Source organism: Mustela erminea, chromosome 6, assembly GCF_009829155.1.
Source record: "Mustela erminea isolate mMusErm1 chromosome 6, mMusErm1.Pri, whole genome shotgun sequence".
NCBI classification, from domain to species: Eukaryota; Metazoa; Chordata; class Mammalia; order Carnivora; family Mustelidae; genus Mustela; species Mustela erminea.
This window is the reverse complement of record NC_045619.1, coordinates 107,044,692-107,060,744: the sequence shown is the minus strand read 5'-3', so window position 1 is coordinate 107,060,744 and position 16,053 is coordinate 107,044,692. Positions and strand designations below refer to the sequence as shown.

General features: G+C 47.2%; 2 protein-coding genes and 1 pseudogene across 2 annotated transcripts in view; 2 read left to right on the top strand and 1 right to left on the bottom strand.

The window, feature by feature from the left end:
• WNT5B (Wnt family member 5B) overlaps positions 1 to 16,053 on the bottom strand; it is a 107,262-nt gene that overhangs the window by 36,813 nt on the left and 54,396 nt on the right. The window lies entirely within an intron of this gene.
• Positions 5,540 to 6,935, top strand: LOC116594175 (annotated as a pseudogene).
• FBXL14 (F-box and leucine rich repeat protein 14) lies at positions 8,720 to 11,524 on the top strand. The gene has a single exon (XM_032349222.1). It carries the CDS (start codon positions 9,679 to 9,681, stop codon positions 10,879 to 10,881), a length of 1,203 nt encoding a protein of 400 aa, XP_032205113.1. The 5' UTR covers positions 8,720 to 9,678; the 3' UTR covers positions 10,882 to 11,524.

Sequence of the window (16,053 nt, the reverse complement as noted above, 5' to 3'; positions counted from 1 at the left end):
ATCGGTATCACCTGGGAGCTTGTTAGAAATACCAAGTCCCAGCCCCGCTCCAGACTTCCTGACTCAGAAGGCTTTAAAGGCCTTCTGACGCATGCTCAAGTTTGAGATCCACTGCTCTAAGAAAAAGTGTGAGTGATGGTCGTATAAACGTATGTTTATATGTTGAAGGCAGTAAGTTGGATGTTCCTCTAGCAGAAGAGCAGGCTGGGACTACCGGTGACTGAATGGAAGACGTTGCTCTTCCTGACTTTCGGAGGAGACAAGGAGGTGCAGAGAGACAGATGGCTTGCTCTACCCAAAAGATCATGGTATCATGCACTCGCACTTTTGCTATGTTTCCGTTCCTTTAACCTGCACATTTCTTAAAAACAGGAAATAACATTTAAAAAAATGTTTAACTGTCAGCAAACGTCTATCTACACAATTTGGGGGCACACCTGTGTGGGTTTTTTTTCCCCCACAGTGCATTTATCAAAGAAAAGCCAAAATAGCATTTATTAGATCTCTCCTCTGTGCCAGGTTCTGCACTAAGGCCCTGCCTTTCCTGCGGATTTCCACCTCCCCACTCAGGGAATTCGGACAACTGTTCTGTGAATAGGAATTAGTTTCATTTTATAGATGAGGAAACTGAACCTCAAAGAATTTCAGTCACTTTGCCAAAGGCCATGTATCTATAATGGGAGAGCCGGGATTCCAGTGCCCAACTTCAGACTCCGAATCTGGTGGAGATTGAGCTCACGAGGCTGTCTTGGGAACAGAGGTGATCTAAGGAGCCCCCATGTCCCAGGCACTCAAGGAAGACACCCAGGGAAGTCACCCTCGCCCCTGGGTCTTTTTTTGGGCCAGGTAGAACACTGAATGGCTCCTCTTTTCCATCCCCGTCTGGATGTGTGCCATTCACCTCTCCTGTCAGAGAGCAGAGAATTGGGCAAATGAGGAGAAAGACCACCAATTAAGAACATTTCTTTTTCTGTTTTCTTTTTTGTTTGTTTGTTTAAAGATTTTATTTATTTATTTATTTATTTATTTGAGAGAGAGAATGAGCAGTGGGGAGGGGCTGAGGGAGAGAGGGAGAGAGAGAAGCAAAATCTCTACTGAGCAGGAAGCCTAATAAGGGGCTCAATCCCAGGACCCAGAGATCATGACCAGAGCCAAAGGGCAGACATTCAACCGACTGAGACACCCAGGTGCCCCCAAGAACTCTTTTTTTTTTTTTCAAGGCAATCTAGTTTGTAAAAACAGCAGCGAAGTCCAAGCCACCAACTCAAATTTCCTGACTTCAGATACTGAATTCCAATTCCAGACAAGTAGGAGTTAAAGTTTCCTTGTTCTCGAAGGGGAAAAAAAAGCCAAAAATTTTTTGTAAAGGTGACTTTCTTTTCTATTTTATTTTTTGCAATTAACCTAACTGATGCCAAGATGGAAGAACCATAAATAAGTATGACAATGTAGGGCCGCTAGTCATACAGTATTCTTATTTTTTTTTCTAAACCACTAAGGAAAAACTTCAGCCTATTCTCTAAATAAGTTTCCACCCTATGTAATAACCTTCCTCCACCAATACCTACTCAGCAATTCTAGGCTTTCCTAGGTGACCCTCTAAACCAAAACATTTTATTTCCATCACTCTAATGGCACCAGGAAACACACCAGTAGGAGCAGGTGCTCTCCAGCTCACTGCTCCCTCCTAAATCCTTAAAGGCAGAAACACCACTGACACATCTCTGTCTATGTCAAAGCTCGAAGCAGTGCACAAAAATTGTTTTAACGTTTCCGAAGTACTGACTGACTGAAATCTAACTTTTTAGATGTTCACTGCCCTGGAAATAGCTGTATTTACACTTTTTTTTTTTTTTAAGAGTTGCTTTATCTGTCTGCTTTGTAACAAGTACCTAAGGTTTTTGTTATTATTTACAAATGACAACTGATATTTAAGATTATTCTAGCATAATATTTCTAATCCTTAGGTCCCTGAAAATACCAAAACAGACATTAGAGTTAATGCTCGGAGCGCCTGGGTGGCTCCGAGGGTTAAGCATCTGCCTTCCGCTGGGGTCGTGGTCCCAGGGTCCTCCGATCCAGTTGGCACGGGGCCCCGTGCTCAGCGGGGAGGCCGATTCTCCCTCTCCCTCTGCTATTCCCCTTTCTTATGCTCTCTCTGTCAAATCTTAACAAAATAAATAAAATAAAATAACTAGAGTTAAAATAACTAGAGTTAATGCTGAAAACTTGCAAATTACAAATTACCAATGGCAACCCGTTTCGAGAAGGGGGTAGTGACCATTCATGGTGTGTGTGTGTGTGTGTGTGTGTGTATGAGTGTGATCATTAGTAGCACCCTCTTTCGCTCTCCTGAGTTTTTCCAGTTCGGACAACAAATTGCGCAGTCGCCTTTCGTGGGTGCCCGCGAGAGCAGGGACGGCCCCCTGAAGCTTGGGCATGCCGCCTGCCCACCCCAGCCGCTGTACTCTGCGAATCTTGGCACCTCATCATGTGGTCGCCAAGTCCCCCATTCTGGTGCTTTGCTGTCTCAGCGGAAGAAGATGAAGAAGTCTTCACGAGAAATTGTCCAGTGTAGACAGGTGTTGGAGAAATCCCCCCCGTTGGGTTTGGAACTTGGGACCCTGGCGGCGCCACGACTCCCAGAGCAGCACCCATACACGGCCTGTATTGGGAGTCCCGGCACCTGACCACTGGGGGCGCTGTCACCGGTGCTACCCGGACCTGAGCGCCCACTGGATCCAGATCCAGAATGTGAAGGAGTCCCCGGCCAGCGTGCCTCTGACCCGCCCTGGGGCAGTTCCACCACTCCCAGATCAAGCCGCTATCCCAGCGGGTCCTGTGGCGCCAGCACAAGCCACGCGTCACCACCAAGAGGCCCAACACCTTCTTTTTTTTTTTTTTTTTTTAAGATTTTATTTATTTATTTGACAGAGAGAAATCACAAGTAGACGGAGAGGTAGGCAGAGAGAGAGAGAGGGAAGCAGGCTCCCTGCTGAGCAGAGAGCCCGATGCGGGACTCGATCCCAGGACCTCGAGATCATGACCGGAGCCGAAGCGGCTTAACCCACTGAGCCACCCAGGCGCCCCGCCCAACATCTTCTTTTGGATGCAGAACCTCCCTGTCCCCAGGTCTGCCCAAATAAAACCCCCTTCCCTCCGACAAATAGTAATAATGAAAATAAAAAATAAAGTGCACAGTCAACTTAAGGAGAGGGCTGGGCTCTAGCTACCCAGACCCCAAACCCTTATTCAATGTGGTGGTTAAAGCCCATGTTTATAGGATATAGCAAACTAATAATTTGGGAAAAGTAAACAAATAGTTCAGGGTATTCCTGGCAACCTGTTAATAGGAGAACAATTTTCACCTATTTTTTTCCTTTTATTTACATCTTTATTTCAAAATGTTTATTCTATTTAAACATTTTTAATTACAGTGAAATATATATAATGTAAAACTTACCATCTTAACTATTTTTTGAGTATATAATTCAGTGGTGTTAAGTATATTCACATTGTGCAACAAATCTCTGGAACTTTCCATCTTGCAAAAATGAAACTCTATATCCAATAAACAATTCCCCATTTCTTCTTCCCCCAAGCCACTGGCAAACACCATTCTACTTTCTGTTTCTTTGACTTTGATTATTCTACATACCTCATATAAGTGAACTCATTTGTCTTTTTGTGACTAGCTTATTTCACTTAGCAGTATGTTCTCAAGATGCCTTCACGTTGTAGCCTGCATCAGAATTTCCTTCCTTTTTACAGCTTTTCCATTTTCCATTGCATGTATAGACCAGGTTTTGCTCATCCAGTCATCATCAATGGACACTTGGGTTGCTTCCACATTTTGGCTATTGTAAATAATGATGAATGTACAAATATCTCTTTGAGACCCTGCTCTCATATGGGGGGGGGATATAAACCCAGAAGTGGAATTGCTGATTATATATGTGGTAGTTCTATTTTTAAATTTTTGAGGACCCACTATACTGTTTTCCTCAGGGGCTGAACCATTCTACATTCCCACCAACAGTATGTCAGGGTTCCGATTTTTCTTTTTCTTTCTTTTTTATTTTTTAAAGATTTTATTTATTTATTTGACAGACAGAGATCACAAGTAGGCAGAGAGGCAGGCAGAGAGAGAGGAAGGTTAGCAGGCTCCCCACTGAGCAGAGAGCCCGATGTGGGACTCGATCCCAGGACTCCAGGATCATGACCTGAGCTGAAAGCAGAGGCTTTAACCCGCTGAGCCACCCAGGTGCCCTAGGGTTCCAATTTTTCTACATGTTACCAACACTTGTTTATTTTCTGTCTTATCAATAGTAGCTTCCTAATAGGTATGGGGTGCTATCTTATTGTGCTTTTAATTTGCATTTCCCTAGCAGTTAGTGGTGGTTAGCATCTTTTCATTTGCTCGTTGTCCATTTGTATATCATCTTTGGAGAAATGCCTATTCAAGTTCTTTGCCCATTTTAAAATCAGGCTATCTGTTCCTTTGCTGCTGCTTAAATCTCTTATTCACAATCAGTGAATCGAGTCCTTGCCCACTATTATCTTTAATATTCTCTAACCAAGAGGTGCCCCAAGGTACTCTCTTGTTTAGTAATACTAGAAATGAAGAGAATGTTGCTGTTGGGAAATCCTGAAGTTAGAAAGCAGTTGGAAAGGTACCATTTTATAAATCTCAGCTATCCATTACTATTGCTTGTCCAAACTCTTGGAGAAGTTTTGATATACCCAAAGTCTTTCATAAAAATATTATGTTATTACTACTCTCATTCATTTCAGTTCAGCAACATTTACAGGGTGCCTGCTATATAATGGACATTGTGCCATGGAGACTTTAGAGTTAATATAAAACACACATCAGGGGTGCTGTGGTGGCTCAGTCAGTTAAAGGACTGACTTGATTTCAGCTCAGATCATGATCTCCGGGTCCTGGGATCAAGCTCCAAGTCAGGCTCACCACTCACAGGACGTTTGCTTCTCTCCCTCCTACTCTGCCCCTCTTCCTGCTCGCACACACTCTCTCTTGCTCAAATAAATAAATAAATAAATTTTAAAACACACACACACACACACACACACACAGATATTTTAACTCCTTTGATCTAATAAAAGACTACCAGCAAGACTCTAGGTCATTAGTTTTGGATCTATGTTTTTTTTGAATGAGTTTAAAAAGCTACAGATGTCTTCTGATCTTTCCTGCCAGATCTTCCCTCTCTGAATGAGGAAGTATACACACCCTTAAGTAAGCTTGATATTTGGGTTGGGCCTCTCAATTTTCCCAGGCCTCACCCAGGTGAAAAACACACCCTATTTGCAAATCTTGTCCCTTAAAAATTCTTGGTAAAGTTTTGGAGAGACTTCCTATACAAGGCTATCATTTCTGCTTCTTTACAGAAGCTCATTCAGAAAAAACTTCTTTCTGGTTGCAACTTGTTGAATAATACACAAAAATCTCAACAAGTCCTTAAAATATGTACTTGAACTGCCTGCTCCTTCTTGCCTCCCCCACTCCCAGGAGAAGCCCAGGGAACTAGAGCAAGAAGCAGGGACCATGTTCCAAGGCAAGCTTATGGCCCTCGACTACCACAACCCTGCTGACTTCAACCACGAAGATGAACCAGAATTTAGAAACTTGATTGTTTGGCTCGAAGACCAGAAAATCAGACAGTACAAGATTGAAGGCAGAGTTAATTGAAGAAATATCCACAGTAGTGACTGGCCCAAGTTCTTTGAAAAATATCTCAGAGATGTTAACTGTCCTTTCAAGATTCAAGATGGGCAAGAAACAATTGACTGGGTTTTTGGTTTAGCTGTAGGACTTGAGTCTGGAGATAATGCTGAAACATACAAGAACTTGGGACTTGATAATACAAAAAATGCCAGTGGTGTAGAGGCATTGATCCATTTGGATGTAAATAATCCTGATTTTAAGGTTGCTGTAATGGCCTTGGGTAACCTTCTGAAGATTCCCCGTCAGGATGGCTACCTGGTAATGCTTAAGGCAATTCGCATTTTGGTTCAGGATGCAGTTGCTACAGCAAATCAAACAAAAGAGGGCTTTCCTGTTGCTTTAGACAAACATACTCTTGGTTTTGACACAGGAAATGCAGTTCTTAATGAAACTGCTCCAATTCTGTGATTCCTGCACATAGAAGAGGTTGGAGAGCTACAGACAAAACTTCGTGAAGCCACAGTAGCCGATCAGGCAATTACTGCAGATCCACAGCCAGACCACAGACTGGGGGACACTTTAGGATTTCAGCTTCTCACCCAGTTAGTAAATTGGGAACCATGTGTGCTCTGACATGTGTTTGGAAATCCAGTGTCACATTTTCGAGGGAAGACTGCCAGAAAATCGTCCACATTCTACTGATTTACCATCACTGCTTTTTCTTCAATAAAATTCAGGAAGGTGAGGGAAAAAAATGGTTATCCACAGGATTTTCTACATCGGTATCCATCTTCTTCAGGTTATAAGGGTCTCTGCTCCATGACACCCTCCATGCATTTTTGTGCCCCAAATCTGAACCTAAACCAAAATCCCCAAGAAACTACTGCATGTGAAAATAATCTCTGAACTGCCTTAGGAACAATCCATACCTTCCAGGGTTGAGAAGACAGCAGGAATAATCTAGACTCATGGTCTCCTAGAGTGTTACTACTGGAAAGGTCCCTGAAGATTATCCAGTCAAACTGCCCTTGTGTCACATGAGGAAACTGAGAGCCAAAAAAGGGACACATTTTCTCAAAGCTGTACAAAGTCACCATGTGACAACACAGGCCTCATGTGATGCCACACCTCTTTTTCTCCACTGATGTTCATATCCTGAGATGCCTCTTAATGTTTACTTTCCTATTTACTCAATGTGAAAACAATCGTATGACTGAAAATCCTTGAAATGTTTGAATGTCTTAAACAAAAGCCTCCGTATTAATAAAATTCCAGAGTTCCACTCAGGAAAACGTTTTGCTAGAACTAGAATCAAGTGGCCAGCTTCTAGAGAAAGTGCTCTAGGCACCACTGAATGAGGCACCTCTCTCAGACTTGAGAACAATGGTCAGTCTAGAGGAGGAAAACCACTAAGCTCTTTTTCTTCAGGTCATGCTCCCCCTACAAACACACTCCCCCGGCCCCATGTGTGGTCTGGCACTTTGTTTTGTGTTCAGTAGGATTAAGGGATTCATACTTTGACATCAGTACAAACACCTCTACATTCTCAGAACAACAACAACAACAAAAAGTGACTTTCATGTAGAGTTTAAGGTAAAAGTTCAGGCATCAGTGACTGAGAAAAATACAAGGTGGGAAACACTCTAGGAGAAGAGTATTAGCTCAGGTATGGCCCGAATTGTGATATCTTATTGCCACAGCACATCTGAGGCATCTAGGTGACTAACAGTACAGTCTATCATTTCAGAAAGGTTATAAAAATCTATGGGCCTCACACCATGTGTAATGTGGGTGAAGTAGGAAACTTGTAAGAATTTTTGCTTCTGCATTTCCTGATTTAGGAACAGGAGAGGTGGGTGGGTGTGTGGGTGGGTGGGGGTCTAAAATATCTTATGCTTATTAGTGAATCTGTAGATACTTGGTCTAATGTTGGTCTCTTGAGCAAAGAGAGGCGCCAAAAGTTAATCTCACATACCAAATAGGAAACCTATTCAAAATCTTGTTTGGGTCCTCAAAGAATCAATAAAACCATTTTCCTTTTCTGATAAATACATCAGATTGTCCTGCATCATGTTGTATGGAGCCGTGAGTTCATTAAGAGTACAGAGGGTAATTTTCTCTGATCTCAAGATTCTTGGTTTGGGTATAATTAAAAGGAAACGCTGAAATCCCATCGTCTGTGTGGGCATTTAAGACCCAGGAGCCACATTCTAAAAGAGAGCACTGCCCTGGTTCCATAAAACCCAGTTTATAAACCGACAGACATGTGCTTGCAGCCTCTTAAACCAAGTCCAATAGTCGCTATATTTTATTTTAAAAGTATCTCTGCGTTAGTAGATAAAAATATACTCTCAGTACAACTGTCTATACAATGTATAGTCCAAGAAGCTGGTGAGAAGGAAAAAGACCATAAAGCAAAGACTTAGGGACGGCTGCTCCCTTCTAAGCGCAAAGAAAGCTGACACGATGCGAGGGCATCGTGGCGCTCCCGTCAGTCCACAGTTCAGCAACAAAGTGCGGAAGTGGAGGGAAGTTTTGATGTATAAAGTACCGCATTGATGTCTGGAAACAACCAGAAGATGCTAGAAGGGAGCAGGAATGGGTTGAGGGCTGAGGAGTGTCACTGTTAAGCTAAGGTAGTGATGATAAAGCCGAGTTTCTCCGTAATTTGAGGCACAAGACCGGAGAGAAAGGGATCGTAGGAAGCAGCCCCGTTGGGGAGGACTGGGGGTGTGATAACAGGGACGTGTTAAGGGGCATTAGGAACAGTAAAAAAAAAAAAAAAGGAAGGAGAATTGGAGTGACGATTATTGAGTACTACCACTGGGAGGAGGGTCTTGCCGGGATAATAAAGGGAGAAGGGTGTAAAGGAAGGGTCAGGAATGGTAGGGGTAAACTCTGGGAAAAGACTGCTCAGACGTCAGCAGCCAAGAAAAAGAGAAGGAACGGGGTTGGGGCGTGGCCCAGAAAGGGAATGGCTCAACAGCGGGCTACGGGGTGAAAAGGAGAAGGGTGGGGAAGAGCCTGGCTGACAGCTGCTCTCAGATGGCGCTTACAGGGTTAAAAATCGGGGCGCCCAGACTAGGAAGAACTCGGTTTCCAGGGTAACGGCTCCGACAGTTCCGGCAGCGCAGGCTCGTACCATTGCGCGGGCGCGCGCGGGGGGAGCGCGGCGGGAGGGGACGCGCGAAGGAGCAGTCGGGCAGAGGGGTCCGGCCCGGACTCTACCAAACGCCCGGCCCGCCTGCTAGCCCCGGGCCCGGCGCCGAGCCGCGCTCCGGCCGCGCCGGCCGCGGCGTCCTCCGTGCCCGGGCCGGCAGCTCCCAACTGGCCGCGGACGGCGGGGGGAGAAGGAACGTGCGCCCGGTGGCCCGGATTGGCCTCCAGGTCCCCCCGCCTGGGCGGCGGAGTGCGGGCGGCCCGGGCTGGGAGGTTTGAAAAGCGGGCGAGAGACAAAGGCAGCAGGAAGCCTCCTCGGCGCCCGGAGCCCGTGCTCGCAGCCCCCGGGGCCCCCCGGCCGGCCCGCCGGCCCGGAGCAGCAGCAGCGGCGGCCGGCGGCGGCAGTAGCAGGAGGCAGAGGATGCGGCAGGGGGCGTGGGAGCGGCAGCGGAGCGGGCGGAGCGGCGCGGCCCGAGCGCGGCGTGGTTAGACCCGAGGCGGCGGAGGCGGCGGAGGCGGCGGCCCGGCCGGGCTCGGGAGTGAGTGAGAGGGCGCCTTCCCCGCCCGGGATGTGAGGACCGAGCGGAGCCCGGGGCGGGGGGAGGGAAGGGAAGGGAGGCGAAGCCGGCAGGAAGGAAGGAAGGACGGACGGACCAGGAGGAGGAGCGGCGGCGGCGGCCGGAGCCGGAAGGCGGGGAGGGGCCGTCCGTTGGGCCCGAGGCGGCGGCGGCGGCAGCGGCTGGGGCGAACCGCTCTTGTCGCCTCTCGGGACAGGAGCGGCGGGGCCCGCGCCTCCTCCCCCCCGGCGCCGCGGAGGGGGGAGGAGGAAGATGGAGACCCACATCTCGTGCTTGTTTCCCGAGCTGCTGGCCATGATCTTCGGCTACCTGGACGTCCGGGATAAGGGGCGCGCGGCGCAGGTGTGCACGGCCTGGCGGGACGCCGCCTACCACAAGTCGGTGTGGCGGGGGGTGGAGGCCAAGCTGCACCTGCGCCGGGCCAACCCGTCGCTGTTCCCCAGCCTGCAGGCCCGGGGTATCCGCCGTGTGCAGATCCTGAGCCTCCGCCGCAGCCTCAGCTACGTGATCCAGGGCATGGCCAACATCGAGAGTCTCAACCTAAGCGGCTGCTACAACCTCACTGACAACGGGCTGGGCCACGCGTTTGTGCAGGAGATCGGCTCCCTGCGTGCCCTCAACCTGAGCCTCTGCAAGCAGATCACCGACAGCAGCCTGGGCCGCATAGCCCAGTACCTCAAGGGCTTGGAGGTGCTGGAGCTGGGGGGTTGCAGCAACATCACCAACACCGGCCTTCTGCTCATCGCCTGGGGCCTGCAGCGCCTCAAGAGCCTTAATCTCCGCAGCTGCCGCCACCTCTCGGACGTGGGCATCGGGCACCTGGCCGGCATGACGCGCAGCGCGGCAGAGGGCTGCCTGGGCCTGGAGCAGCTCACGCTGCAGGACTGCCAGAAGCTCACCGACCTTTCTCTAAAGCACATCTCCCGGGGGCTGACTGGCCTGAGGCTTCTCAACCTCAGCTTCTGCGGGGGCATCTCAGACGCGGGCCTCCTGCACCTGTCGCACATGGGCAGCCTCCGCAGCCTTAACCTGCGCTCCTGCGATAACATCAGCGACACGGGCATCATGCATCTGGCCATGGGCAGCCTGCGCCTCTCAGGGCTGGATGTGTCCTTCTGTGACAAGGTGGGGGACCAGAGCCTGGCTTACATAGCCCAGGGCCTGGACGGCCTCAAGTCCCTGTCCCTCTGCTCCTGCCACATCAGCGATGATGGCATCAACCGCATGGTGCGGCAGATGCACGGGCTGCGCACGCTCAACATCGGACAGTGTGTGCGCATCACAGACAAGGGCCTAGAGCTGATCGCGGAGCACCTGAGCCAGCTCACCGGCATAGACCTGTATGGCTGTACCCGGATCACCAAGCGCGGCCTGGAGCGCATCACGCAGCTGCCCTGCCTCAAGGTACTCAACCTGGGACTCTGGCAGATGACGGACAGTGAGAAGGTCAGGTGAGGGCGGCGGCACCTGCTCCCCCTGTCCCGCCCTGTTTATCCTCGGGTCACCACCACGCCCCCGCCCCCCTCACTCGACATGCACACTTACACAGAGATCATTGCAGCGGATGAGATGGGGGCAGGGACACGAAGCCTCAGGCTCATTTTCTCCCTCCTCGGGCACCTCGGCCCACTACACGCCCATTCCCATTGCATCTGGGGTTCCTCTGCTACCCCTACCTTCCTCCCCTCTTGTTTCCCCTGACGATGAAGGGACGGATTCAGCTACTTACCCACTCCTCTCTGCAGGGGGATGGAGGACTGTTTGAGCTACTGTATCCCCACTGCTTTGCATTTGGAAACGGGGGAGGGGGTGGGGAGTGACTAGTCCTTAAGACCCTGGGGAGTTGAGGAAAATGTCTGCCTTCACTTAAGCTTTCATTTGAATACTGTGATCTGGTTTTTATTTTGAAATGTATAAAGAGCAAACCCAACTACCACGGCCTTTTCACCCTTCTTCCTTCCACTTTGTAACTAATCCCAGGCTCTTCTCATCACTTCTACAGTACTCTGCTATTCACGCTCATTTCCTTTTAATTGTCTTTCTTTTTCGTGTTTTTGTTTTTTGAAGAAATTTGAAATCACGGTCCTTTTTTTTTCTGCTGAATATAGTCTATATATTATATATATATAAATTATATATATATATACATATATATATGTCTGGCTACCTCGTTTTAGTTTACTTTTTTCTCTGAAGCCCTGGAATTCTACAAGAGAGATATTTTGAGACTGAAACATTTTTGTGCCTAGACTGGAAAGATGCCCATTGGGTTTGTAGGTCTTTTTTGTTTTGGCTTCTTCCCAAACCCCATCCATCCAATGTATCCCGCTTCCACATTCTGGCTATCGTTTTTTCTCCCTGCCCATTGGGATTTTGAGGGCCCAACGGTGTTCATAAATCTTGACTTAATTTATAGCACAAATGTGTGGAAGAAATGAGAGTCGAACTTTTGTTTGTTTGTTCGTTTGAGATGCAGATTGTGTCTTGAAAATGATTATTATATATGCAAATTCTGCCCTACCCTCACCCTCTTCCAAGTTTCCCCACAAAAAGGTCACACGGTGAGGCTTCCTGTTGGAAGCGGAGGAGCAGAGTTGGCCTGCGGAGCCCCTGGGGCTCTAACGTGAAGGGGAGGAGACTGAAACTCATGTCTTATCTCTGTTAATAAAACGGGAGTTCGTGGGTTTTACAACAATCTGTTTCTAAATGGAGGAATAGATGACTTTCTTTATTTTGGTGGGGGTTGGGACTTGTGGCTTTAAAAAAAAAAAACCGCTTTTGAGTAGGATGTATATTTTTGTTGGGAGTTTTTGTTCGTTTGTTTATTTTTTTAGAATCCTCCACAGCAACATGCGAGACCATGGAGTTAAAGAAACCCAGAGACCTTTATCAATTAATTGTACTGTTTGTGAATTTGTATAAATAATAACAAAGATCCTCTTAAAACGTTTATATTCTTACAGTAAAAGGTTAAACTGATATTTATATAATAAAAGAGGAAATATGAAGTATGTTTTGGAAAAAAAAACAAAACAAAAACAAAAAACCTTGTATCTGTGAATTATTTTGAAGGCAGTGTGTGTTTGGGTACTTGCCAAAGTAGGAGGTGCTGTCTGTACTCTAGGAGGAAATAAGGTATAGAGTTCAGTGCATCCTATGTGCTGTGAGTAAGCTCATGGTTACAAATTTATTCTGTATAAGGTTTACTACTGACCTCTAAATGTTTTGTTGCTAGAAATGTGACTGGACTGGAGATTTATATAATTTTCGGCTTTAAACTGTCAACAACATGGAAATTGAAAGAAACGGAAGAAAATGGAACTTAAAAAAACCCAGAAAAACAAAAAAACTCGATCTGTTAAGAGTCACAATTTGCCCAGGGTGGAAATGAGATCCAGGGGTCCTGTTGAAAAATGGGTCCAGAGATGTGGAAGTGGGGAAGAAAAGATGGGTTTCTTTCCACTCTGAGTGGGTGTGGGGAGGATGTGAAGGGTGGAGGGAACTGAAGCCATTGTTCAGAAAAGTTAAAAGAGCGCTGTCCTTGCCTGCCCGCTCACTTGCTCAGTCATGCATGCTGAATCTCACAGTGTGAGTGAGGGTCCTGGTGGAGAGGAGGAAGGCAGTTCAGCCCCTCTTTTTAACATTCTCCTCCAGGCCCCGCTGCATTTAAGCACTTTCCTGGGGGATGGGGAGGTTGGCCAGGAGTTCTTGCACATTTGCATTTTAAGCACTCACAGCGCCGAAGCTCGCCACTCAGATCCACTGTGGTGAGGGCTCTTAGGCTGAATTCGGGGCGGAGAAATGAATACCAACAATTCTAGCAAAGGGTTCCCTCTGGTAGACAATAACTAAATAATCAACACCCCTGTGACCGGGCTGCGGAAGTGGCAGGGCATAAATACTCCAACAGCGGAGTAATTCACATTCCTCGTTTCACATAGGTCTTTCTTAGCTGTTTCTGAGATTATTTTTAAACAAACAAATACAGATCCCAGCAAGGACTAATAAGAGCGGTATAAAACTTGCCTGCAAAGACATCTCTTTCCAGGAAGAGAGCTAGAACCCAAGTTTCTCTCGGGGTGAGATTGTTTTGTAAAATTTCCAAGCTTTCTGCTTGAGCATATCACAAAAGCGGCATTGTTCCTTTTTGGAGAGCCATCACAATTGGGTCTAATTGAGCCTGACACTAGATCCATCTTCCTTTTCTTTGGGGAAGGTGTGGATCTCTTTCTTCCCTCTTAGGTTACAGTGCTTATTGCCTGAAAAAAAAAAATGTGAACCCTAGTAAGAAGTCGGGACCTGGAATTAGGGTCAGCTTTCTAATTTAGCATTTGGCACTATACCGCATTAAGCTTCCACAAGCTGTGAGTTCTCGGACAGTTTTTCTTCCTCCAAAAGACTGCATGACTATGGATTCGGTCAATAAAAATTTGAGCACCTCCTAAGTCTTCGACTCTGTGCTCACATTCTTCATTTTAATACACAAAATAATCCTACCAACTACCGGGAAGGCTTTAACACTTTTCTATTTGGTTGTTTTTTGTTTTGTTTTTGTTTTTGTTTTTACTTGAAAGGCTGAGATAAGTTTGACTAAAGGTCGGTAAATTAATGTTTGAAAGTGAAGATCACGGGCCTGCTGTCCTCAGCCTAAACTGGGTATACTTAAGAATATATCTGGAGTGTCTCTGGAAATGATGAATAAACCATTTACTTTCATCAGCCAAGGTTAACTGTTTATCTCTCAACCTTTGTGGATGGAAAGAAAGGAGTGTGTGTTGAGAACCTGGGGAATGCTTTGCATGGTACCTGTAAATTTCTCCTTTCGGTCCTCAAAGCAGCCTGTTGAAACAGGTATCCTGATTTCCAGATACGTAGTACTCGTCTGAAGTCCCTCAGCCACTAATGGAGGGAGACCAGGACTCACACCAGGGCCAGCTCCCAAGGCCAGCTCCCTTCTGTACTCTGCGATGGTTCAGTTACTGACCCTACCTTGAGTTCAGTGAGGTGACCTCACAGAAGTGAGTGGTGGCTGTTTGATCACCATGTGGACAAGCGCAGGCCACAGGGCCGTCCTTAAAGGGAATTTGGGTGGATCCTATCTCCACCGTATCTACTGGAATGGAAGGAAATGTTTTTAAAGACTAAAAGCACTAAAGAAAAGGACTTGATAATATTTTGCGGGTGCTACAAAAGTTAAAAGGCACTTCAGGGCAGCTTTTAGAATAGCAGAAAAAACCTCATTCAGGTACTGGCTGCACTTCAGAAGTGAAAAACCAAAATGGGAACTTGTTATAAACTTCATCATGTAGAAGTAATAAACCTCATGGAAACCGCCTGGGTGGTGGTGGGGACAGGGCTCCATGTACCTTTCTGAGGGCAGTAGCCCTTAAAGTCTGTCTGGACTTTAAAGGCAACGGTGGGGTTCCGTTTCTGCACTCCCTTAAGAGCCACAGCAGGCCTCCAGGTAGCAATGCTGGGCGGTGCCCTGTGATCCTCGCCGCTGTGGACTCCCTTCAGCCAGATTCCCCAGTCCTAAGGGCGGGGGGCGCCCCATTTACCCCACATTTGGCAACAGGAATAGGGATGCTTGCCTAACTTACAGTGTCTTTAAATAGTTAAGAAAATTCAAATTGGGGCGCCTGGGTGGCTCAGTGGGTTAAAGACTCTGCCTTCGGCTCAGGTCATGATCTCAGGGTCCTGGGATCAAGCCTCGCATCGAGCTCTCTGCTCAGCAGGGAGCCTGCTTCCTCCTCTCTCTGTCTGCCTCTTTGCCTACTTGTGATCGCTCTCTCTGTCAAATAAATAAAATCTAAAAATTCAAATTGATCATACTCTTTCATGATTCATATCAGCAACAAAGACCTGAGAAAAGCAAATGTTTCTTTTTATTGGAGTTTCCTTTAAAGGTAAGGACTTTCACTGAGAAAAGGACACTTGATATGTAAATTGAAGCATGGCCTCCCCGCTAAATCCTGGTGCTTTCCTGCCGTGCTTACTAGAGAGAAGCTGGTCTTGAAATAAGCAAACCCTTTTTCACTTCTGACTTAGGAAATGTGAACTCAAGTTCTCAAAGGGGAAAAGGTAATGGTCCCCAGGACCGCCCTGTTTCCAAAGAACAAGAACCTCTTGATTAAAAGATCGCATTTGTAAAACAAAACCGAGGCTTCAAGCAGCATCTGACAACTGTCCCTTGCCATTCCCCTGCAAGGGGGTAGAAGGCCTGGCCTCTGCTCCCTGCTGCCCTGCTGGAGAGAGGGAGGCTCCAGTCAGTCCCGTGGCCATCGCCCTCTCCGTTGCCCCTTCTCTTCCCTGCAGCTCACTTCACTCCCTTTTCAGGTCACTCAGGCCACTTAGTAGAGGGCAACACCTGAATGTTGTGCCCCCGTGGAGAGGCAGGGGTGAGGGTTTCTGATGAACTAACACGGAGCACAGGACCAGACGCTGGAAACCTATGTCCAGATGCAGGCCTGTGCTTAGGCCGCGTCTCTCATTTTTGTTCCAACATGATGTAGAAGTTAAACTCTTTTGCAAAGTGAATGGTATCAAACAGATGAGACACGCATCACTACCAGCTATTAATAATTGAAAACCCAGCAAAGGTAAGTGCACAGCCAGAATAAGAGCAGG

Excerpts from the sequence above, each read along its gene's own strand:
- FBXL14 (XM_032349222.1), top strand. The coding sequence starts at position 9,679 with ATGGAGACCCACATCTCGTGCTTGTTTCCCGAGCTGCTGGCCATGATC.